The sequence below is a fragment of the Anarhichas minor genome, unplaced genomic scaffold (genome assembly GCF_050575085.1).
Source record: "Anarhichas minor isolate MPS153535 unplaced genomic scaffold, ASM5057508v1 ptg000030l, whole genome shotgun sequence".
In the NCBI taxonomy this organism is placed as follows: domain Eukaryota; kingdom Metazoa; phylum Chordata; class Actinopteri; order Perciformes; family Anarhichadidae; genus Anarhichas; species Anarhichas minor.
Genome location: NW_027466476.1, coordinates 7,855,097 through 7,878,313, shown reverse-complemented (window position 1 = coordinate 7,878,313; position 23,217 = coordinate 7,855,097). Strand labels below are relative to the sequence as shown.

The window sequence follows — 23,217 nt, the reverse complement described above, 5'->3', positions numbered from 1 at the left end:
CACTTAACCATGACGTACATGTGCAGGGTGATGACATAGTCTAAAAGCTGCCTCAGGCCTGCTCTCTCACATGACCGGGTGTTATTTATTTCAGTGGCAATATCAAAATGACACATTGAATATGATTATCCATCGCTACGCTGTGAATAACAGCTTTTCCGCACAACAACAACAACAACATCAAAACACAGTACAGTAAGACGACATGAAGTCCATTCATATATTTAAATGACAGAACAAGCCTGTCGTAGTTCACAGGATTACATTACTAAACTGTGTTGAGTTTTAATAAGATAAAGAGCAGAATTATGTTAAAAAGGGGAAACAGACCTATGTATGTTATGGACAAAAGTCTCAAACCAGACATATTTCTTAATTCTACTGCTGTAACGATACAAGCAACACACATCTGAGTGTTAATCCAGCTTAAACAAGTGTATATTTTCCTCCACATTGGCGAGACTTTTGGGTACAGGTAGCTGTGTATATGATAATCTGCCTTCACCGTTGCTGCCCAGGTCAAAATTCCCACAATGTGACCTAAATGACAACCATGCCACCACAGTGAGAAACTAAAAGTCATGAACAACGGGAAACGTTTGCACCTTTTATACACCAGTCTACGCAGCCATGAAGCTGTTGTGGCGTTCCATCGACGGGCAAACTCTGACATACGGCTCGACGCTTCGATGGTCCAGAAATCTCCATCGGATAGTCCGCTCCAGTCTGGGGAGTCTCCTGGTGAATGTACCCAAAAGCCAAACCCAGCTGCGTTATTGAGGCATTCACTGATCCTCCAGTGAGAATAATATTGGATCCTCAAAGTCCCCGCCAGACCCAAAACCCACAGGATGCCATAGAGAGCGATTGAGTTGGAGGGATCATAGGTGTTCAGAAAATGGACAAGACAGTACCTTCCCAACTCCAGCAGTAACACCTGCATCAGTTTTAAGAAGACCAAACCCAGTGGATTAGGTGGAGGGTTAAGGCTGATCCCCGCCATTAAGGACACAAATCGTCTGTAGGAGCACAAAGGGCCTCCGAGCAGTGTGGTGAAATTGAAGATGTAGCTGACAAGAGGGAGAAGCGTCGCACAAGCCTTCCTTTTGGATGAAGCATTGAGTGTTAGCCGAACTCGTTGCTCCTGCAGGTCTATGGACACTGAGGTGATTCTCTGAGTGAGCAGCATCAAAGAGGACACTGCCCAAAACAATCTGAAAGTGGAGGAGTTCATGTTGAAATATTTGTATGCATTTCATGTGGTTTCTTTCCCAGAGCACAGAGCGAAATGTCATTCAACAACTTGAGTTCAAAGCATGTTTAACTGTCTGCATTCATGTTATATCCAGAGGGTTCAAAAGCATGAATATGTCAGTTTATATACCGAAGAGCTGATTTATGATTAGTACCTGATGCTGACCGGCTCATGCAGGTAGTATTCCCTGTACTGAATAAGCAGGTGCCAGAAAGTCTGCCACAACATCTGGATACCAAACACCCAGGCGTGGACACAGCTGGGATCCACAGAGCACACCAGCAGAATAAAGACCACGGTGGAGGTGAAGAGAAGCGAGCTGTAGATGCCCATTGTGACGACCGCCAGGACGCATCCACCAAAACAAACAAACACGTACCTGTAGGTGGAATTATTGATTCAACGTTTAGGCTACTTTCTAAGCAACAATGGCAAAAGTTTGCTGGTTGCAGCTTCTCCAATATGAGGATTTGCTGTTTTAAATCATTATAAACTGAAGATAATTGGCTTTTGGACCGTTAGTGGGACAATACAAGACATCTTATGGTAATGACCATTTTCTGATATTTTATAGGCCAAAAGATTAATCATAACTGGTCTGCAGATGAATTGATAATGAAAATGATTGTTAGTTGCACTTATTTAATATTTGTTAAATATATTTATTTAAAGAAAACATTTAACAACAACAAATTGCTTTAGTGGAGAAGTTAAAAATACAATCATAAATAAAATGCTAACAAATGAATATGAGATCAAAGAAATGTCTGCAGTATTGAATACCCTGTTGAATATTGTGGTCCTGCTGTTGACTTATGTTCCGGTTGAACCGATTATTTTACATTTCATTTGATTTACAAATCCAACTTCACAAACCTACTCACGTTTAAATCCAAATGCGTATAGAGTATAAAGAGCATAAGGCTCCAGGAATAACAATAACGTGACACATTTATTTGAAAAGTTAGTTTAGCGTATAATAAAAATCCATCGATTTTTCAATTACATACCTGCATGTCAAGGACAGATATCCCCGTTTAGCAAGGAAAAAAAACAAAAATGCGAATGGAAGTGAAAAACATTGGTACAGTAGAAACTGATGTCGTTCCCAGAAGCAGCTCATCAAACCCATATCTGAATCTCACAGAGAGAAGAACAAAGCTGCTGATAGCAGACGTTTGCTGCCGATTGTCCTATTAAAGAGGGGAAATGCTTGTTTTACCTGGACTGACTGACTACCATTCCACCTGTGGCCTGCATTAAAGCAATCCCTTTTATTTACCATTCTCACACAGTACTGATAATATCTAATCCGTTTGTTGATCCGTAGGCTTTTTATCAGTCCATATTTGAGCAACTGTAGTAACCAAATCAAACACATAGCAACTGTTTTCACTCTCTTCTTCCTTTGTGTTTGGTTTGAGTTTCTCACAAACTGCCCCACAATCTTAATCTCTGTGTGTAATTTCACTCAGCTATATTTAGATTTTCATATTTAAGGCTTTTATTGGATCCTGTCTCAAGAAAGATTTACTAAATGTTAGAAATTATAGGAACTGATTCAAAAAATTACAAATATTACAAGCAACAGTTTATTTGTATGAAACATGAAAAACAATTAGATAAAGAGTGAAAATGAGAAATGATACAATTGTGAGTGAGCTTATGACCAAAGAAAATAAACATTTAACACCCGAGGTTATATTTTCATACCGACAAACTGGTTTGTCTCTGCCGGCTTTTTAATGGCAGACAGACATTCAAATGTAATAATAATTTATTCTAATCGTGTCTGGGTTTTAGCCACACCCCCTTCACTTTAATTCACTTATCCAACAATGTTGAATTAAGAAAATGAAGAACAAAGGTACTTTTTTTTAACCCGGTTTTACCTATAAATAATTACCATCGTACAATTTACTCTTGGCACCACACATTTTGCATATTTTGGACGACTTTCCCTAAAAGTCTGCTGACCGAGTATTCATTATTCTACTTTTTGCAGTATTAAAGTCACAGTGTGTATATTTTGTTGCATCTAGCAGTGCGTTTGCAGACCAGCCCTCACCCCATGGCCGTCCTTAACGTAACAACATTACTTAAGGAGTAATGGAAGTCAGACAGCGGCTTGCGTTTTTCCACTCTGCTGCTCATGTTATTGCCGTTTCCCCAAACCTGTTGGGGAACTACGATGGCCTACAATAACATAAAAAGTAGAAAGGCTATCTGTTCTGGGCTGCTGTAGACTCGGTGGAAGAGGACTTCTCCCTATTTAGATATGAGATTATATTTAAATGAAACATAACAGTTCTTAGTTTTAGGTGTTTATACACTAATAAAAACCGAGCTATTCAATTTAATTTCTGCTAATAGATCGCTCTAATAGACTACTCTCATTTGATGAATCATTTACATCGTATGCATTGAATGTGTTGTAACTCTGTTATGTTGTTCATTGTCTACACTTGACATCTATTGCACTTCTGTCCATTCTGATAGAGGGATCCCTCCTCTGTTGCTCTCCTTAAGGTTTCTTCCCTTTTTTTCTCCCCATTAAAGGTTTGGGGGAGTTTGGGGGAGGTCCCGGGACAGAGGATGTCGTATGTGTACAGATTGTTAAGCCATCTGAGGCAAATTTGTGATTTATGATGTTGGGCGTTACAAAATATATTGAATTGAATTGGAGATCCCCCTAAATCCTGCACACTGTGCCTTTAACTGTCTTTAGCCAAATGATGTTCCTGCTCTACTGAACTTGAGGTTGTCTGATCTCATTTAACCCAAACCCGCAGGGTGCAGTAGGATGTTTTGATCTGCATTCAATAAAAAGTAAACAGGTCGGACCAGTTAGGCAAAGTTATGTAAATTGATTTCTGATTTCTAGTCCAACGTGTCTGATGTTCTTGAAGTATAAACTTGTTTGTTTTGATCCTAGTGTCTAACTGGAGTTTGAAGCTGTAAACCAGGACTTGAGTTACTGGCAGCCAGAGCATGCTCCCACAGAGGAGATAGTTTCCTGGAAATGGCAGTTTCCAATTCTGGGAAGAGAAAGTGTGACTGAACAAAATAACAACTTTGTTTTTGTCAGGTTGCCTGTCCAGCTTTGGGTCTCTGAGTCATCCAGTGTCCCTGCTGAGTGAAGAAACACCAACACCGTACACTTTCTTAGATTATATATGACTGAATTAATAACAGACGTTGATACGCAGGTCTTATTGAAAGCATTTTGAGGAATCTCTGTTATTTTGTCAAATAAGATAAAAAGAGTCAACAGTCATGCTAGCAGCATTGTGAGGCTATAATTGGACAAAAGATGCTAGTTGCTAATTAGCACTAAACACAAAGTACAGCTGGGGAAGATGGGAATGTCTTTAGTTTTGCAGGTATTTACTCAAAAAACATATTAGAATTTTGACCTGTTAATGAGACTACATACATGAAAAGTCAGAGGATCACCACTGTGGTTACAAGTGTAACCACAAATGTGAACCTCATGATGGTGCTAGAGGAAAAGTCAGAGGATCACCAAAGTTGTTGCGTTTCATCCTCTGGTAACCAAGAAGGTATGTTCACAATTTATTATCAATCCATGTAATAGTTGTTGAGATATTTGAGTCTGGATTGAAGTGGTAACCAACTGTTTGACATTGCTATCATGGAGCCACATCGTGAGCATGTCTTAATACTGACCTTCCTTCTAGTCTGATGTATCAAGTTTAGTCAATGTCCGTTTTTATTATCTTTCTTTTTACTCAGTGCTTGGATTGTGTGTTTCATCTAATGTAGTATGCCGTGGCCCAAATTAACCTCAAATACGACACTTAAACTGAAGGATTAGTATATCTAACAGCATCCGGAAGATGATGCTTGTTAAGTTCATGCATCTGTATCTCATCGCCCTGTTGTTTTAATTCATGGCTTAACTGCTGCCACAAAACAAATTGCTACTCGATTAAGGCTACAACAATCTCAAATTGTCTCAATATGCCACTGTGGTATTTAACCCTTTTATGGCAGACTGAGTTTAGAAAAATAATCATTTTACTGTCCGAGAGATTGCTAGAAATCAAGAGGCCATTTTGAGCAGAATCAGCTGGAAGAATGGCTATAGTGCAACAGTATTGCATTATTGGATATCAGACCTCATGTGTGAAAAGACACCTTTTGTCAGTGTCTCACCTAACCATGATTGTTTCTTAAATTGAATTATTTATTACATAGTTAATTTAAGGAAAAGATATGGCTGAACATAACACTGACAGCCACATTCACAGTGTAATCCTGCCTTGACCTGGTTTCTGAATCTAACAAGCAAGCTGCTTTTTAAATTATGAATACCCCTTATCAGAGTATGTTTTCATTCACATATAGTGAAACTGTTATTGCAGACCACGATGCAGGGAACAGACAACAATGTAAACGGAACAATGCAGCTTTTAATTTAGCCATGTCTTCTAGAGAAATGATTTTTGTGTCTCCTTGTCCTGGGTACAGAATTAACAGCACTATGCAAGTGTGAATTAACCAAATATATGGTGTTTGCTTGTTTTTTTTCAGCGCAGCTGATGATGCATTTGTGTTCCCTCTTCACCTTTCAATGTTGAGACACATGCCTCCCTGAAAACTTGAGTGTGGCTCAACTTTCATAGGTGCAATCAGAAGGCCTAATCTCTGAGGTGTCCTCTCGTAGACCTGCAGACTTTCATGTTTATGGCTGATAGGTTTACAAGTGGCTGGTGTAAACAGCAGTTGTTGGGGGGCACTTTGGAGGACTCGATCCTTTTATTCACAGTTATGAAGCAATAAACCATAATTCATATTTAGCATTCCACCTTTAAAGAATGGAAAGAAGAGATGAAAACTATAGTTTGCATGACGTGTCAGCAAGCAGTTTGTCCTCATGATGACATTAAAACGACCTCAAGTTCAAATTATTTATAAAGCCTCACATCATGAATCACACATTTGCCTCCAGGGGCTTCACATTCTGTACAGCATGTGGTGTGATATGAGGTATGTTTTCGTTTAGGAATGAACCTGTCACTTTATTGGCCATTGGGTAAATGCCCAGAAGGTTTGGGTGCCATAGTGTAGGTTACTGTCCCATTTCTCCTGCAGCGTTTCCCCCTCTTGGCCACGCACATGATCACTGAGGTGACTTGCTCTTAAAATATCTGAAGAGTGATACTTTTATTTTTATTTTTTCTTGGTTAGTGGGCACGCGAGAAACTTCAGCAGCTGTTTGATCGGGGCTCGTCACTGCGTCACGCAGCACCTCCGCTCTGATTGGTCCGCTCTTGTGCAACGGTGCAGTTGTATAAACTGCAGTTTGAAGGAGTTGGCAGACTCTCCTGCAGGGATCGCATCCGTCTCAGTGGGGGGAAACTCTGCCGTGTGAGGGGAGGAAGAAAAAAAAAAAAAAGGCTTCACTAGTTTCTGCAGACTTGTCTTGCAAAGTGATTTAGAGATGCAGAGCTGCGCCAAGTCCTGGGGCATTTTCTTGGCCAAGTCGGTGAATCCCAGCGCACCATGCAGGCATCTGAGTGACAAGAGCCGCGTGGTTTGGAAACTTCAGTGCAGGATCCGAAACAGCGGCGCATCCTTACTAACACCCGCCCGGGGCCTGAGGACGTCTGCGGCCGTCTCCTCCAGACAGATTGAGAGAACATTACCCAGACATGATGATTTTGCAGAGAGGCACATTGGCCCAGGTGAGAGGGAGAAGAGAGAAATGCTGGATGCTCTGGGAGTCGAGGTAAGATTCACCAGCCTACTCGTCCCCCACTAAATTGGCCACAAAACACGCTTTTCCGATTTATTAAGCCAAATTCCAGCATGAAGTCACTTGTTTTGAGCAGTATATTGATATTATTCTGCATTAACAGCCATGTTTGCACGCTTTTCATATATTTGTTTCCCCCACAGTCGCTCGACCAGTTGATGAACGACACCGTTCCCTCCTCAATCCGAATGCAGCGGAGTATGAAAATGGATGACCCAGTCTGTAAGTTTACCTTCATTTTCATGTATTTATCATTGATATAATTACATCTTTATGTGACATTCTAATGGCGAAAGGCTGCAACATCAACCTCGACCTAAATGTGCAAAACCCGATTTAAAATGCTAAATATCATCAAAAAGCTCGTAAAAACGGTGCATTTATCGCACTCGTCTCCAGTTAGTTTTGCACAGTGAGGTTTTTTCGCACATTAAACCGTCAGTTAAATGAAGCCAAGTGAGTGGCTGGAATGTAGGTTGCCCCTCTATTGTGTTGCCGTGGACCGCTCTCCCCTGTTAAGTCTTCCTTTGAACATATTTGGAGTTGTTTTTGCGAAACTCGGCGAGCGGCACCAATTTCCTGTTGGGAAGCCGATGCTCATAGGATGGCAACTGGAGTGTAAAGTTTAGCCTTGAGCTCCAGTCCCCAAGTCCAGTTCAATCTGGTTACAGCGTTCACATTACATCACAGCCGAAGGGCTTCCTAATAAGGTGACTTGGGTATGTTCTGCATGGGGATTTGCCGGGATGTGTTTTTTCTTTCTTTTCTCCTGTTCAAAATGTGTGCATTTCATCACCACACAGTCTTCCAGTTTGTTTTGGGTCATTTCTTCTTAAAATAAACAAAGCAAACGACAAAAAGGACACATAGAGACTGGGGAATTAGGTTGTTTTATCAGAGGGGATTTCCAGTAAATGAAACGAGGAAATGAAATAGATTGACTTCAGTAGCAGATATAACTCCTCTGTAACAGCAGCAGTTTTTCTAACGGTTGTGAAAGATGAATATATGATGACTTATTGCAAGAATAATACAATTACAAATATCAGCTTGGAGGGAGGCTTATGTTAATTTCTTGAGCTGGGGCTGTTATGTATGCAGATGTGCAAAATGAAAAGAATACAATGGGGTGGGCAGCATGGGTGAAATCATCATCTCAGCAGTATTGAGAACATATTTTCTTGTGTTTTTATATCATGATATTCCAACTATATGCAATATTTTATTTAACACAATCAAATTGGTCTTCAATGTAATGAAATCGGTTCCATTGACACAAAACTCTTCAAATATGGCAAGCAAAGGCGTAACGTAAAAAAGGTGTTGCAACTAACAATTCCTTTCATTATCGGTTAATCTGCTGAATGTTTTCTCAATTCATTCATTTACTGTTTAGGGTACAAACATAAAAAAAAATATACAAATAGCTTGTTTTGTCTGAGATCATTTCCGTGAAACAGTCGGCTTTAACACCAGAGAGCCACTGGAAAACCCAACACTTATGAAAGATTGTTTAAAAAAAGTCAGGTTTGATAATGCAACAAGCCATGCTGAAGGAACAAACTGGAGGCAGTGCTGGTTTTCTGCTTGTTCAGCTTTGGAGGGCTTCAGTTTGCAAAGCCAGCAAGGGATTCTCTCTCCAACAATAGACCTCCTGGTCCTGGATGGTTCTGAATCAGGCTTTTCTGCTGCCCTGTAGAAGTCCAGGACCATGGGAAAGCAGTCCTCCCCTACTGAAACAAACTCGCACACACAAAATACACACTATCGGCTCACCCTGAACCTGCTGATAATCCTTTATCACAATTTATACATTTTTCTTTTGTACTGAATTTTGCTGATTCACCACCCCCAGACTGAGACTGTGCACCGTTTAGAAGAAGCTGTAAATATCCCCTCGTATACTGGCTACAGTCCCTCTCACCACCAAAGACTTAGACGTGTCTTTCTTCTGCAAAAACAGGAGTAGTTGGGGCTCTCGGTTCAGACGGGCGGTATTGTCCATTCCTTGGAGTTGCTAGGCAGCCAGGAAGGCCAGAGGAATCTCAGAGGCTGGTTGTGCATTGGTAGCGCTTCCTTAGAGCACCGGGAATGAGGCTAAATAACTGGCCATCGAGAGAGAGAAACCATGGGTGTAGTCAGTCTCTTGATGCTTCTGAGCTGAAAAAAAAAGTCTTTATATGGCATTGTTTTCTCATCCCAAGTTCAACTGTAACATGCTTTTGTCCATGTTATATTTTGCTGATATTATATTCTTAGTTTTACTCTGAAAAATATGTATTTTTAATTATTTTAGGTACAGTAGGAGGGTTACTGTGTGGCAGCTCTGATGGACTGCATGCCACACTGGTCTTTATTTTATTTTATTAGTTAACTAATCAGGTCCTCGCATGAAAGACTCGATGCTGTTCTTCACATGGTGCGGCACATCTTGTTTACCATTTTATTATTTATGCAAACTTTTTAAAAGGCGTAGTTGTTTTATGTATAATCCTACATTAAAACCAATATTATCTGAGATTCCTCAAACGAGTACCAGGAATCAATATTGGCAGATATCCTAACGCTCTCTTTCTCCTAACCTAAAAGTCTACTTTCCCCGCTCCACTCTTGATCATTTTAGGTACGATAACATAAGGTCAGGGACTGCTTGTGATTTAATCAATGTTCCCGATACCGTAGTACTGAAACAGTCTTTTCTAATTACTTTGTCGAAGAATTTGTATTTGTGGTTTTGCTCACGTGCATCCATAGTACAGTTGGGTGATTATGGATAACGTGTACTATTGTATATGTTTTATATTACAACATATATTTCGTTGAGAAAAGCTAAGACATAAAATAACCAGAGAGGAATGTCTGTTTTTGTTTTATCCAATGAATTTGAAGAGATACGTCAGGAATTTACTTAATTACATTTAACACAATATTTCTATCTACTAGTATTGCGAGCCGATGAGCAGTATGTATTATGAGCAGCATAGAAAAATATATAGAGAAATCACTCTTGTTTTTTTTTTTTGGATTCTATTTTTAACGTCCTCAACACTATCATGTAGTGTCATGCCCAATTTTTTTTTTTTTCTTTTTTTTTTTTTAATATAATCACAAATGACATATTTTACAGGTGAGAGTGAAATTCTGGACAATCTACAGAAGATTGCATCAAAAAACAAAGTATGGAGGTCCTACATCGGCATGGGCTACTACAACTGCTTGGTACCGCCGCCCATCCAGCGTAATCTCCTGGAGAATTCAGGCTGGTGAGTGACTTCAGGTGACCCTTGCTTAAACGAAACCTGATGGAAATCTGAAAGCGCAGGGAGCTTGTTTCCTCTCCGCACAGAAACCTAATGATGTTTATTCTTAAAGTGTGGTTACTCATTTAAAACGTATCTACTGTGCTGCAGAGCATCGTGTCCTTAATAGGACTCGTGAGAGCTGATGAAATGCTTCTCTCCTGCATAATCTGCATACTTTGTTCTGCTGAACAAAATTCTTTCATGCAAATCCAAATGGGCCATCCTTGGACCCTGAATACCACCAACTTTTTGTCCAAACTTGCTTGTCCTCAGGGTGACTCAGTACACACCCTACCAGCCCGAGGTCTCTCAAGGACGCCTGGAGTCGCTCCTCAACTACCAGACTATGATCTGCGACATCACTGGCATGCAAATGGCCAATGCCTCCCTGCTCGACGAGGGAACGGCTGCTGCTGAGGCCATGCAGCTCTGCCACAGGTATTTACAAGCTGATCACAACAACGAGCAGTGATGTCAAAAAAACAAAACAATCTTTACTACTACTCCTATTGTGCTGTGCGATGGAATCAAATGATAGGAATTTAAGATAATAACTGTTACACTTCAGTAATAAGTTGCATCTTGGCCACAAGAAGAAACTAAGCAAACGCATACATTTTCGATACATAAAACATGTGATTGTGACCAGTTATTTGTTTTTACTCCTCACAGACGGAACAAAAAACAAACCTTCTACATTGACCCACGCTGCCATCCCCAGACCATTGCCGTGGTGCAGACCAGAGCCAAGTATGTATTGCACACAATCAATGCATGAGCTCTATATAAAGAAATCAATTGAGTGAACAAGAAAAACAAAACCATTGCATTGATAACTATTGAGCTACTCTTTAGTGAAACATTCTTTTTATGGTATTAAAATGCAAAAAAAAACCTACACACTGCTTTTCTTTTTGAGAGGATGTATCGTATACACCTATATTTCTTAGTTCCCCTCTAATTTTTCACTGTCATGTTGCAGCTATATCGGGGTGAAGACGGTGCTGAAGCTTCCTCATGAGATGGACTTCAGCGGGAAAGACGTGAGCGGTGTGCTCTTCCAGTATCCAGACACTGATGGCAGGGTGGAAGATTTCACAGCCCTCGTGGACCGGGCGCACCAGGGAGGGGTAAGGGAGCTTTAACCACAAAAACAAGTTAACTCGTAACAAACCCGCCGCTTTCAGGTGACTCTGCACGTCTGTGATTACTTTATATCAAAAGAAAGGCACACAATCTCAGATTTGCAACTTTCTCTTTGTCCGTATCTGAATTTCATTATCAAGGTAGTGATGCAGTTCACCTAGATTGCCCTTTTTTACAGCAGCTTCAATTAAAGTTCTATGCTGATGACACCATAGTATATTTACATTGAAGAGCTGGCTTTGTACAGCTTTAATGGAAGGGTGGTTTGTGCATAAAACCACTATCATGATTTGGTAGGATCGTAGTTTTACAGGAAGTGCTCATCTCTGAAGTATATGTGGCATGACTGCAAACCACCTGCTACAAATTAGTCAGAATAGATGCCTTTTTAATGACCAAAAGGTAATTGCGTCCATTGATTTGGTTGTCCTCTGGTTCTCTTCCTGTCAAGGCTCTGGCTTGCTGTGCCACAGATCTGTTGGCCCTCTGTGTGCTGCGGCCTCCTGGGGAGTTTGGTGTCGATATCGCACTGGGTAGCTCCCAGAGGTTTGGGGTTCCTCTCTGCTACGGTGGCCCCCACGCCGCCTTCTTCGCCGTTAAAGACAACCTGATCCGGATGATGCCTGGCAGAATGGTTGGAGTCACCAGGTGAGACACTCATCGGTCAGAATATTGTAGAACTAAGATTTTATTTCCTGAATGAAATTAATTGTAGAAACAATAAAACAAATGGAGGAAACTGATAAAAAAAACAAAAAAAAACCCAGTTTAAAACCAACCTACCATTTCAGGGATGCCGCCGGTAAGGAGGTTTATCGACTTGCTTTGCAGACCAGAGAGCAGCACATTCGCAGAGACAAAGCAACCAGCAACATCTGCACTGCACAGGTATAAGAAAGCTCACATTTTGTACATTCTTATCATTTCAGAATTTCTGTCAGTGTAGATTTAATTTAAATTTTTTCTAAATGTGCTATTTTTTGGGGTAATTAAATGTTTAAAAAAAACGAAAACATCCCTTTTGTTCAACCTCTGACTCCTAGGCACTGCTGGCCAACATGGCTGCTATGTTTGCACTGTATCATGGTCCTCAGGGACTCAAACACATTGCTGAGAGGACACACAATGCTGCTCTGATCCTTGCTGAAGGTACATTTGTGTGTTAATATTTCAAGCTTGAATTCAAGCTTTTATTACTGCGGCACCAGTTCTCACTTACATTATAGATAAACAAACATTTATTCAGTTATTTATGCTTTTAAAGAATGTGCTAAATGTTATTTTTCCATTGCACACTTTGTTTCAGGTCTGAAGAGAGCAGGACATCGTCTGCACAGTGAGATGTTCTTCGATACTCTAAAGATCAACTGTAGCGTGGCAGCCAAAGACATCCTTGAAAGAGCTGTGCAGAGGGAGATAAACCTGAGGGTTTACACTGACGGAGTAGTAAGGAGATCATATACTAACTCAACCTTTTTTTTTTTTTTTTTTAAATTCTGAAATGGTCAACAAGTCAGACAACTCTTTACTAATAGAAACTCCCAATATAGGCTATTGAGTGCTTTGGTAAACCTATCATTCATATTGAGATGAAGTTTTTTCAATGATTTCTAACTTTAATATGCTTGGTCTAAATCATGTTCAAGTTCAGATCTCTCAAGCCTCCTCGGTTATTAGACGTCCTCCCCCAACATGTTGACACACGCTGTTTATTTAACTGAATTATACTGCATTTACTTACTTCAGTCACTCAATGCCAGATGAACATACGATATAAGATGGAGGCTTTAAGATCAAACGCATGCTGTTAAACATGTAACAACTTTGTCTTAAACCGTCTCTGTCAACAGCTGGGTGTCTCGCTGGATGAGATGGTGACTGAGAGGGACTTGGATGACTTGCTCTGGGTCTTTGGTTGTGAATCTTCAGCAGTACGTTGATTTGTTATTCACTCATTTAGATTTCATCTGTTATTTAAAAGTAGTTATCAGGTTTCATAGTGATTGTTATTTATAGAAGTAGCTTTAACATAAAACTCCACTTCCTTTCTCATTTGAAATGCTCAATTTGCAGGAGTTGATTGCTGAGAAGATGGGTGAGCGAGTAAAGGGGATCATGGGAAGTCCTTTCAAGAGGACGAGCAAGTACCTGACGCACCAGGTCTTTAACAGGTTGGTATTCGCAGGTTAAATTGCAGCACTAAAGCACATAATGTAGCACTATATCAATGACAACGAATTGCACAAACATGATGCACCTTTTATGTCTTTATGACATGTTGGGCCATAAATACCTGATTTTCCACATTGATCGCCTGGCGTCAAACACAGTTGCACTTGCCCCCTGACGTGACAGCACCACATTACATAACTGACAAAAATGTGGTGCTCAGACTTTGTAGTACTAATTGTCTGATAGGAAGCCCTGCTGCACTTGATAATGGGATTAGAGTTCATGGTTTGATTGTGTATCATGTCGCATACTGAAGAGTATGACTAACAGTCCAAAAACATATATTTCTGCAGTAGAAATTGGCCTCAGTGGTAACAAGGGCATCTATCTTGGCTGCTAAATCTGGAGCTGCTATCTTTTATTAGTGCCATAAAGACCGACTGGTATCAATGTATTAGAAATCCTCCATTTAATCTTTGACATGATCATTGTGACATACTTGCAAAAGTATTAAGTAGTCTGCTTACTAAGTGTGTTTGTAGGATATTTGACCAAGTCTTTTTTTCCGTCACTTAATTGTGCTCAATCTGAAATCAGTTAATCCTAATCCTTTCTTCCTGGTTAATCATTAGCTATCACTCCGAGACCAACATTGTGCGATACATGAAGCGCCTGGAGAACAAGGACATTTCCCTGGTGCACAGCATGATACCACTGGTTGGTACAACCTGATTTACTAAAACATTTAGATTAGCAAACAATTCAAATTCACAAGTTAAAGTTGTGTGATGGTAAAATGTTTTCTTCTTTAGGGCTCCTGCACCATGAAGCTGAACAGCTCTTCGGAGCTCATGGTGAGTCATTTAAGAACAAATAAGATATCTTCAAAGCTACCATGAAGTTAGTTTGTCAGGAAGTTCTCATGACATGTTTATTTGTTGTCATGTGACCAAAGTATGTAAACCACAAAATCATCTGCGCAACTCTGTCCACTGAGGAAGGCCATTTTTCCATGGAATGAACTGTCGAGCTCAACCTGAAGTTGTTTTGGAAAGTTGCAATCTTTCCCACTCACTGCTGTTCTCTCTCTTCTTTAGCCAATCACCTGGAGGGAGTTTGCCAACATCCACCCCTTCGTGCCTCTGGATCAGGCTGATGGCTACCAGATTCTCTTTAGACAGCTGGAGAAGGACCTCTGTGAAGTGACGGGCTATGACCGTATCTCCTTCCAGCCAAACAGGTAAGACTCACCTCTTTATGTTGCAGCCTATATCTGCATATACCAGCACACTAACTCATCAAGCATCACTCCCTGATGTCTAGCTCTGAAACCTTATTGTTCTTAGTTCACATAAATAAAGTAATGCTTAATTTGAATTTCCCACAGCCTTTCAGCTGCTTATTTAACACATTTAAAACATTTTCTGTGGAAAACGCTCCAAGAGTTTCCCTTTGTGTCTGGGACTTTGTAGTTGGTTTTAGACTTTAGTCAGTATCCAGTAGTCGAATGCTTTCTATCACCACTTTATCAGCAGGAGAAGGTTTATGAACGGAACACTGGAGAGTTGTCATGCAGCCAGCTTTTCATCTTTCTCTCCCCTTTTGGTAATGTCAGTAGACTGGTCTTTGAACTGTGCTGAGGCAAGGATGTGGGTGGGTGTGTGTAGGTGCAGTACATAACCACAGGGTGTGTTTGCCTTGTCTTCCAGTGGTGCTCAGGGCGAATACGCTGGGCTGGCTGCCATAAAAGCCTACCTGAACTCGAAGGGAGAGAGCGCGAGAACTGTAAGTGTGGTGCCTAATTACACTGTCATACCGAAACACCTGTGTGAATTAGTGTGGAAGTTAATAGGATTAAATGACAGTTAAGGGTCTCATCTGATTCTGCGGCTTAACACAAATTGGATTTTTAAGATATTTAAGCCTCAGTTTCCAGATTATCTGCACTACAAACAAACGATACAGAGGAATGTTATGATCAAAGCCATATGCAGTGTCCCACAGCAATTTAGAGAAAATGTACTGAAAGGAATAGTTTGACATTTAGGGAAATGCACTTATTTGCTTCCTCGGTAAGGATTGATGAGATGATACATAACACTGAATTAAACCAATGAAAAGCTCATGCTCTGCAGAGTAGGGGACATCTTGAGCAAAAACTGCTCTTCATCAGACGGGAGCAGTTCTGCATCTGCCCACTTTGGATTGGATGTGCGTGGATACTCCTACAATACACCATACTCTTATGAAACGCATACAGCCAGCCAGCAGCAGGTTACAAGTCACTGCCTCCATCCGAGAAATAGTCTCACCCATAACCCACAGTGAAAACTACAACCTCTTTGATCTGTACAGAAAACACAGTAAAATGACAAACAAGCAATCACTTGGTATGTTTTTAGACCTCTAAAGCTCACTAATAAACAAGTTATTTATGGTGGGAGGAGGGTTTTGTTACCATTGGACAGTCTTTATCCTAAGATGACCATCTGATGAATGTAGCGTCACTTTTGATGCACAGTCTAATCATCTAACTCTTAGTAAAAAAGCAAATATTTCCCAAAATGCTCAAATATGACTTTAACTTCCCTGTTTTTCAATAAGATTAAAGTGTTTCTAAAAGCAAAGCAATAATGTTATTGCTATTCTTAGACGTGCTGTAATTCTTACCGTAGCAACAGTGCTGATATCTAAGATTGGTTTATCTCTAGTAGTTCCTTTTGATAATGCTGACATTGGTCAATGGAGTACATAAGCCACAGAGCGTAAGGCCTACCAGTCTGACTTACTGACCGTTTTATTGCTCCCAGGTTACAACAGGTCATTTTCACATCTCAGAATAAAGTGTTTCAGGTATTCTGGTTAGGAATTCCTTCAGTATCCTGACTTGCTGATTGGCAGTAGCTCAAGGACAAAGTCCCCCCCCCCCCCCCCCCCCCCCACAGATTAAAGAATGGCTGATTTAAGTATTTTTCCTGTACTGTAAATCGTCCTTTTTGTTTCTTTTAAAAAGATTCCCTCAGGAGTACATCTTAGATAGTGGCCTGATCCCTTGAAACAGTCAAGGTCCAAACTAACAACCGTGTGCAAACAAAGGGGCTGAAAACGCTCTGATCCCACTATAGGCTACCTGCTTTCAAGGTTCCATATTTGGAGTTTTTAAGACTTTGAGAACTGCAAGTCACTGGCGTGTCATGCTCTGCAGTGTATTCTCGGTCATTCATTAGTCAGTTTTGCCCGACCCACAGGTCTTAGTGACCCAGTTTCCTTGTGCGAGTTGCAAAAGCGTCGCCCTAATAAGGAATAAAATCAATTAGTGACCTGCAGGCAGGTTACACATTGGTGGCAGTGGTGGGTGTTGGCCAGATAGAAGGTTACAGCCTCTACCAACACAGACTTAATAGTCCTGCTCTTTTTGTATAAATAAGTTATTTTTTCAGAATTTATTCTTCTGTATAACAGTTGGCAAGTGGTGGTTTGACCTTAATAAATACTAGACACTGGCTCTTCATGACTTCTTTAGGTCTCCTTTCTGTTCAAAGCAGTATTGTTAGACTCAAGGAGATGAATTATATGAATCCTCATCTCTTGTAATAATATGAAGGCGTTATGGTCTGCTGATCTTGGATAATGAGAGGTCCTCCTGCAGTCATAAATATAGATACTGAAATATCATTAGTCAAAAAGTTATTTCTACACACACTGAATAATAAGACAATTTACCTCCAGGCTACAAATGTGTCACAGCTGTCTTGTCCTGCTACATTAATATTTCTTCCTTTCACCTCCAGGTTTGTCTGATCCCCAAGTCAGCCCACGGCACCAACCCGGCGAGCGCTCAGATGGCTGGCATGAAGGTTCAGGTGGTGGAGGTGGACAAGGACGGCAACATCGACCTGGCACACCTGAAGGCGCTGGTGAGAGCCGGACAGTTTTCACACATGAGGATCAAAGCTGCTGTATAAGGACCATTGTCAAGTCTGAGAATGTCATAAGCGTGATGATATCACCAAAGTTATCTTAGGTTGAGACTTCAAATCTTCAAGAGAAAGAAACGAGCCATGTTTGAAAGATGTGGATGCTAAAGAGTGTCACTTATATGGGTCTAGCTCTAAAAACAAATCACATTATGAAAAAGTCTGGATATCCCAGGCACTGCTCCTTGTCTTTTATGAGTCACCCATCTTAACTTGAATAGTGTCGTGCTAAATTGCTGGAGAAGCTCTTCATGAGTAGAGTAACTGCTGGCCAGGATACAATTTTAAATCCACGGTTATGGTTGTGCAATCTTTAGCGTTGGACTGTTCACTATCTCTGAGAGTTCAGAAAAGACCATAGCAGCTTTGAATTAAAGTAAAAAAAATAAAATAAAATAAAATAAAATATATATATATATATATATATATATATATATATATATATATATATATATATATATATATATATATATATATATATATATATATATATATATATATATATATATATATATATATATATATATATATATATATATATATATATATATATATATATATATATATATATATATATATATATACACACACACAAATGACCGAGAGGTATTTATGTGATAAATTTATCACAGCTCGGAAGTCCCGAGTCAAATGTGATCGGTTCCCGCAACACCCAATTGTTTATTAATAATTATGTTGTTGTCTTGTGAATCCTGCCCTCTCTTCCAGGTGGATAAACACAAGGAGAGTCTGGCAGCCATGATGGTCACCTACCCTTCCACCTTTGGTGTGTTTGAGGAACAGATCGGTGACGTATGTGATCTTATTCACAAGAACGGAGGCCAGGTGTACCTGGATGGCGCCAACATGAACGCCCAGGTGAGAGAGAGAGGAAACTGCAGCGTAACGTGAAAACATAATGTTTCTGTTCGAAAGTGAACAGTTACTTGTGGAAACTGAAGGCTAATAGGATAAAGGTTTATAGATGCGTGTTATCGTGCTGTAAATAGTTAACCTTTGTTCTCTATGATATACAGGTGATGGGTTTTATGCCAAGAACACCTCCACAAATCACTGACAGACTTACAGACCCTGTCCCCACTGACTTTTATAATACATTGTGTTCTTTTACTGGTAATACCCAGTCACGTGACTCCTAAATATCGGGGCAGATTAAATTAAGGAGGAATCTGGAGTTACTTAAGATATTCAAATGATTCTCAATAAGGTTACTTGATGTGTTTTTTGTGGTATTATTAACTCAAGGGGCCTAGAACAATGAGTTATGCAAGACACTTAATACTCATGCTATACATGTCATTTTTCTTTTTCATTAGAATTCTAAATGCTTTGTAAAGTTACAGCTAAAATATTCCTTACTTGCTTTCATGTGAGAGATCTTAAACTATGTAATGCCCTTATCTAGTTTAGATTATCTGTTGATTTAGATTGTCGTCTCTTTTACACTCATTTTCCTGGATGAGCTTGGATTTGACGTGTTTGCCTATATAGTATCTGTGAAGTCAAGGTTAGGCATTCTTTACTCTAATCTGTCAGTGTTTATGGTGTAAAATGACCAATAGCTAAATGTTGGCAAACTTTGGTAAAAGTAGAAATGGTGACGATTTTCCTTCCTTTCGCTGTTTTCCAGGTTGGTCTGTGTCGTCCTGGAGATTATGGCTCTGATGTGTCTCATCTCAACCTGCACAAAACCTTCTGTATTCCTCACGGTGGAGGAGGACCTGGCATGGGGCCAATTGGAGTGTAAGTCAGAATGGGAGATTATGAGCCAGATTAGATGCGTTGTATTTATGCTAGTGTGCTAAATGTACTGTAACCCTGATGGAGACATTATATATGCACACAGCTGTATGTTTATTCTGTAAAAGCACTAACATAAATAGCAACATTTGTATCACTTTGAGAAGGACTGTGTCCTCATGACATTCTGTTGCTCTTGTCTTCATCAGGAAGGCCCACCTCGCCCCCTTCCTGCCGAGCCACCCTGTGGTTCCCATGGATTCGGTCGACGCCAGCAGCTCGCTGGGCACCATCAGCGCCGCCCCCTGGGGCTCCAGCGCCATCCTGCCGATCTCCTGGGCTTACATCAAGGTCAGCGCAGCTAATCAATTGTATTGTGTTATCTTGCGAGGACGGCATGACATGTTTCACAACCTTTGATACCAGAGAGCATGGAGGACACAAGACGTACGAAAGTATTTAGTAAAATTCTGAAGCAAAAGCAGAGCAGGATGGAGAAAGATTTGGCAGCATAAAGAAATGCTAGAGATGTGTCTCATCCAAACGGTGCAGCAACCTGTAGTCTGAATTCAGAGCAGAATGCATCCGACAACGCATCTTAACTTGTACAAATTCTTTTGACACAAATCTTGACGTTTATTATAGTCAAGGGAAACTGCTCTTTTTTTTTTTTCTTAATTATTTACTATAACAAACATTTTCAGGCACGTAAACCTCATTTCTTCACATGTTATTACACACAAGTGTTGTTAAAGTTCCCTGGCTGTCATGTGAGTTTCATGTCAGAGTCACATAAACTGCTTGAGAAGGAATGTCTGGATGGTGTGTGTGTGTAGCTGAGTTAGTGTTGTCATGACATTTTATCAGGGTTTTTCAGGAAGAATGTTCCTTACATAAATTGTCCTCACTATGTCCAGTGGAGGTTTTCCAATATCGCTGCTAATATCGTTTCTGTGTTTTAGATGATGGGATCTAAAGGACTTCTTCACGCTACAGAAGTGGCCATCCTCAATGCCAACTACATGGCCAAGAGGCTGGAAGGTCACTATAAGGTCCTCTACAGAGGCAGGAAAGGTACGGCTGAGAAAGCATTCATTTCTATCAATGTATGTTGATGTACTCTCTACATTTCCAAAGACAAAACAGAAAAAAGCTTATGTCAAATTTAAAAATGCTTTGCTTGATGTTCTCGTGTTGGTCTGAACAGGTTTTGTAGCCCACGAGTTCATTCTGGATGTGAGGCCATTCAAGAAGACTGCTAATATTGAAGCTGTCGACGTGGCCAAGAGGCTGCAAGATTATGGTACGTTAAATTATATACAGTACATTCCTCCTTAAGTGTCTTTTTCTAGATATTGAATATACAGGATCCTACGTTTTCTTAAAATCAAATACTGTACACAAACATTTAAAATAAGATTTTATTGGTTTATCATAGCTGCAATAGAAGCCGTTTCTGATTTTGTTTTTTTTGTGCTGGCGTCCAGGTTTCCATGCACCCACCATGTCGTGGCCGGTGGCTGGTACCCTCATGATCGAACCCACAGAGTCTGAGGACAAGGCTGAGATGGACCGGTACTGCGACGCCCTGCTTGGTATCCGACAGGAGATCGCAGACATCGAGGAGGGAAGGATGGACTCCCGCATCAACCCGCTCAAGGTACCCGAATGGCTTGATTAGTCCATTTGTACGAGGTGGAAATATGCCTTTTACAGCAGCTAATACAAAGCTCCTCATGTGCATTTGCAGATGGCTCCTCACTCTCTGGCCTGCATCGCATCCTCCAACTGGGACAGGCCCTACTCCAGGGAGCACGCTGCTTTCCCCTTGGTGAGTGTCCTCATCCCTCTGACTTCATTACGCAATCCCGGCTACAACTTTTCTGTAGTGCTAAAGGTGTTCAAGATGAGACAGTCTTTTTCTGTATTGCCATCTAGTGGTCAGAAGTAAGAATTGCGTTTTATTCCTCAAAATCTGCAGAAGGCTGCAAAAACGTTTTTTGAAGAAATGTCTTAATGACTGCTGCAACTCTAATTTTATGAGTTTATTCAGCTGACCTACAATTACATCTGTAACTGCAGCAATTTCACACATAAAATGTATACTAATATTTATGTGGTCATGCAGACACTTTTACTATTTGCACACGTTTTGAAAAATCCATGTCTGAGATTTCTGCCTCCACTACAACAGAGACGCATACAATTCACACGCTCGGTGTGCTCCAGCCATAAATTAATACACATTTTGAGTTACGTTTTTTTTAATGTAGACTACATCGGAGACTATTTTTTTTTTTTCAGAATCCAATTCTCCACTCCATAAAAATCACTCTTCTGTCTGCCGATAGGTTTTTAAAATGTAGGGTCCAGATGAACAACTGATTTTGCGGCAAGCAGACATTCACCTTCACTTCTCACTTATTTAAAAAAAAAAATGTTAAGATTAGTTTGATATTGAAATCTAGATTTCATGACTTTACTATATATTTTTTTTATTTAGATAGACTCTTGTGGATCCAATGAGCCCAATTGTATTCATGTCCCCAAAATAACCATTTCATTGTAGTTTTCGATGGTGTTCCTCAGGGCCCTGGTGTCTCAATGTGGTATTTTGGAGGCATTTTTGACTGTTTTTATATCAATCACGAATGGTCAAAAATAGTAAAATCCTGCACCAAATCTGTGTAACAAATGGAAGGAATATCTTCAGAATTTTGCACAAACGACTACTGGAATTTGAAAGATGAACTGATTAGATTTTGGTTTACTTTATTGTCACATTTATCCTCCCTTTACAGCCCTTCATTAGGCCCGAGACCAAATTCTGGCCGAGCATCTCCAGGATCGACGACATCTACGGTGACCAGAACCTCGTGTGCACCTGCCCGCCCATGGAGGCCTACGAGTCTCCGTACGAGGAGAAGAGAGCCTCCTCGTAGATGCTCCCTGTGGTCCAGTCCCAATGTCACTCCCAGCTCTAAAATCTCACGGACTTTACTTGTTTGCTCAGTGAAAATGTGAGAACAGGATAAACGATCTCAGAATAATTGGACTCTATTATTATAGGATGTTTAATCAAATTAGGTAAAGTAACAAATCAATACTGTCAGACTCTCAATAGGGGAAAAAAAGAAGATATTCTTTGCCACTGTTGTTTTCTTCCAGCTCTGATGATTTCAGACTTGCCCTTGACATCCCTGTCTTAGTGCCCTAAGAATTGTGTTTAATTCCCTCAATCGGAGCCAAAAGTCTACAAGAGAGCTCTCAAGCACTTAACCATTTCACAGTGTAGCAGCCCTGAGCCCTAGCAGACTCCTTTCAAATGAGGGTCAAAGTCGGAGAGGTGGACAATGGGACAGGGCTTTATCTCTGATAATTTACGGAGGTCACTGGTTTCCCTCCAACTCAAACTGTTCCAATGGACCAAAGGTGCAAGTTTTGCTTTTCCAGGTCGCAAAATAGGTGCACTCTTTTACACCGCTACGTAAAACACCTCTGAAATACTGTATTTTAGGTTGAGTACATTTTTTCAATTACTAGACTCCCAACATCTATAAATACAATTGGTGCCTTGGTGCCTCAATTCTGTTGTGTAAAATAGCTGCCTTGACATTCCCTTTTTATCAAGTAGTCTGACTGAACATAGAGGTTTTTAATTGTAGGCTGTTAATATTCATTTGTTGTATAAAAAATGTTTCAATGTGTTTTGTTGTCTAAGTAGATGGTTAGTCTAAACTTTTAATTATTTTCTAATCTAAACTGTTTTGTCAAAAATTCTGTATTAAACATTTTTGTCTTTAAGTGTGGACATGTTTGTGT

At 40.2% G+C, this 23,217-nt stretch overlaps 2 protein-coding genes across 3 annotated transcripts; one reads left to right on the top strand and one right to left on the bottom strand.

The window, feature by feature from the left end:
* The first annotated feature begins 82 nt into the window (after positions 1-82).
* gldc (glycine dehydrogenase (decarboxylating)) lies at positions 83-23,199 on the top strand. Of its 2 annotated transcripts, XM_076105120.1 has the most exons (26): positions 83-1,636; positions 6,470-7,010; positions 7,181-7,259; positions 10,165-10,300; positions 10,613-10,777; positions 11,012-11,089; positions 11,322-11,469; positions 11,937-12,133; positions 12,277-12,373; positions 12,529-12,634; positions 12,792-12,931; positions 13,336-13,416; positions 13,559-13,656; positions 14,290-14,374; positions 14,470-14,511; positions 14,755-14,897; positions 15,367-15,442; positions 17,449-17,574; positions 18,364-18,513; positions 19,286-19,398; positions 19,605-19,746; positions 20,358-20,469; positions 20,603-20,698; positions 20,883-21,055; positions 21,146-21,226; positions 22,197-23,199. In XM_076105120.1, the coding sequence occupies exons 2-26, from the start codon at positions 6,723-6,725 to the stop codon at positions 22,335-22,337; spliced, it is 3,093 nt and encodes a 1,030-aa protein (XP_075961235.1). In that variant the 5' UTR covers positions 83-1,636; positions 6,470-6,722; the 3' UTR covers positions 22,338-23,199. The 2 variants fall into 2 exon arrangements, with proteins under 2 accessions (XP_075961235.1, XP_075961234.1); XM_076105119.1 differs by lacking the exon at positions 83-1,636 and having other exon boundaries at positions 6,307-7,010.
* Positions 269-2,486, bottom strand: mboat4 (membrane bound O-acyltransferase domain containing 4). Its single transcript, XM_076105011.1, has 3 exons — positions 2,266-2,486; positions 1,410-1,634; positions 269-1,214 (listed from the first exon to the last, which is right to left on the bottom strand). The coding sequence occupies exons 1-3, from the start codon at positions 2,385-2,387 to the stop codon at positions 269-271; spliced, it is 1,293 nt and encodes a 430-aa protein (XP_075961126.1). The 5' UTR covers positions 2,388-2,486.
* Positions 23,200-23,217: the final 18 nt, after the last annotated feature.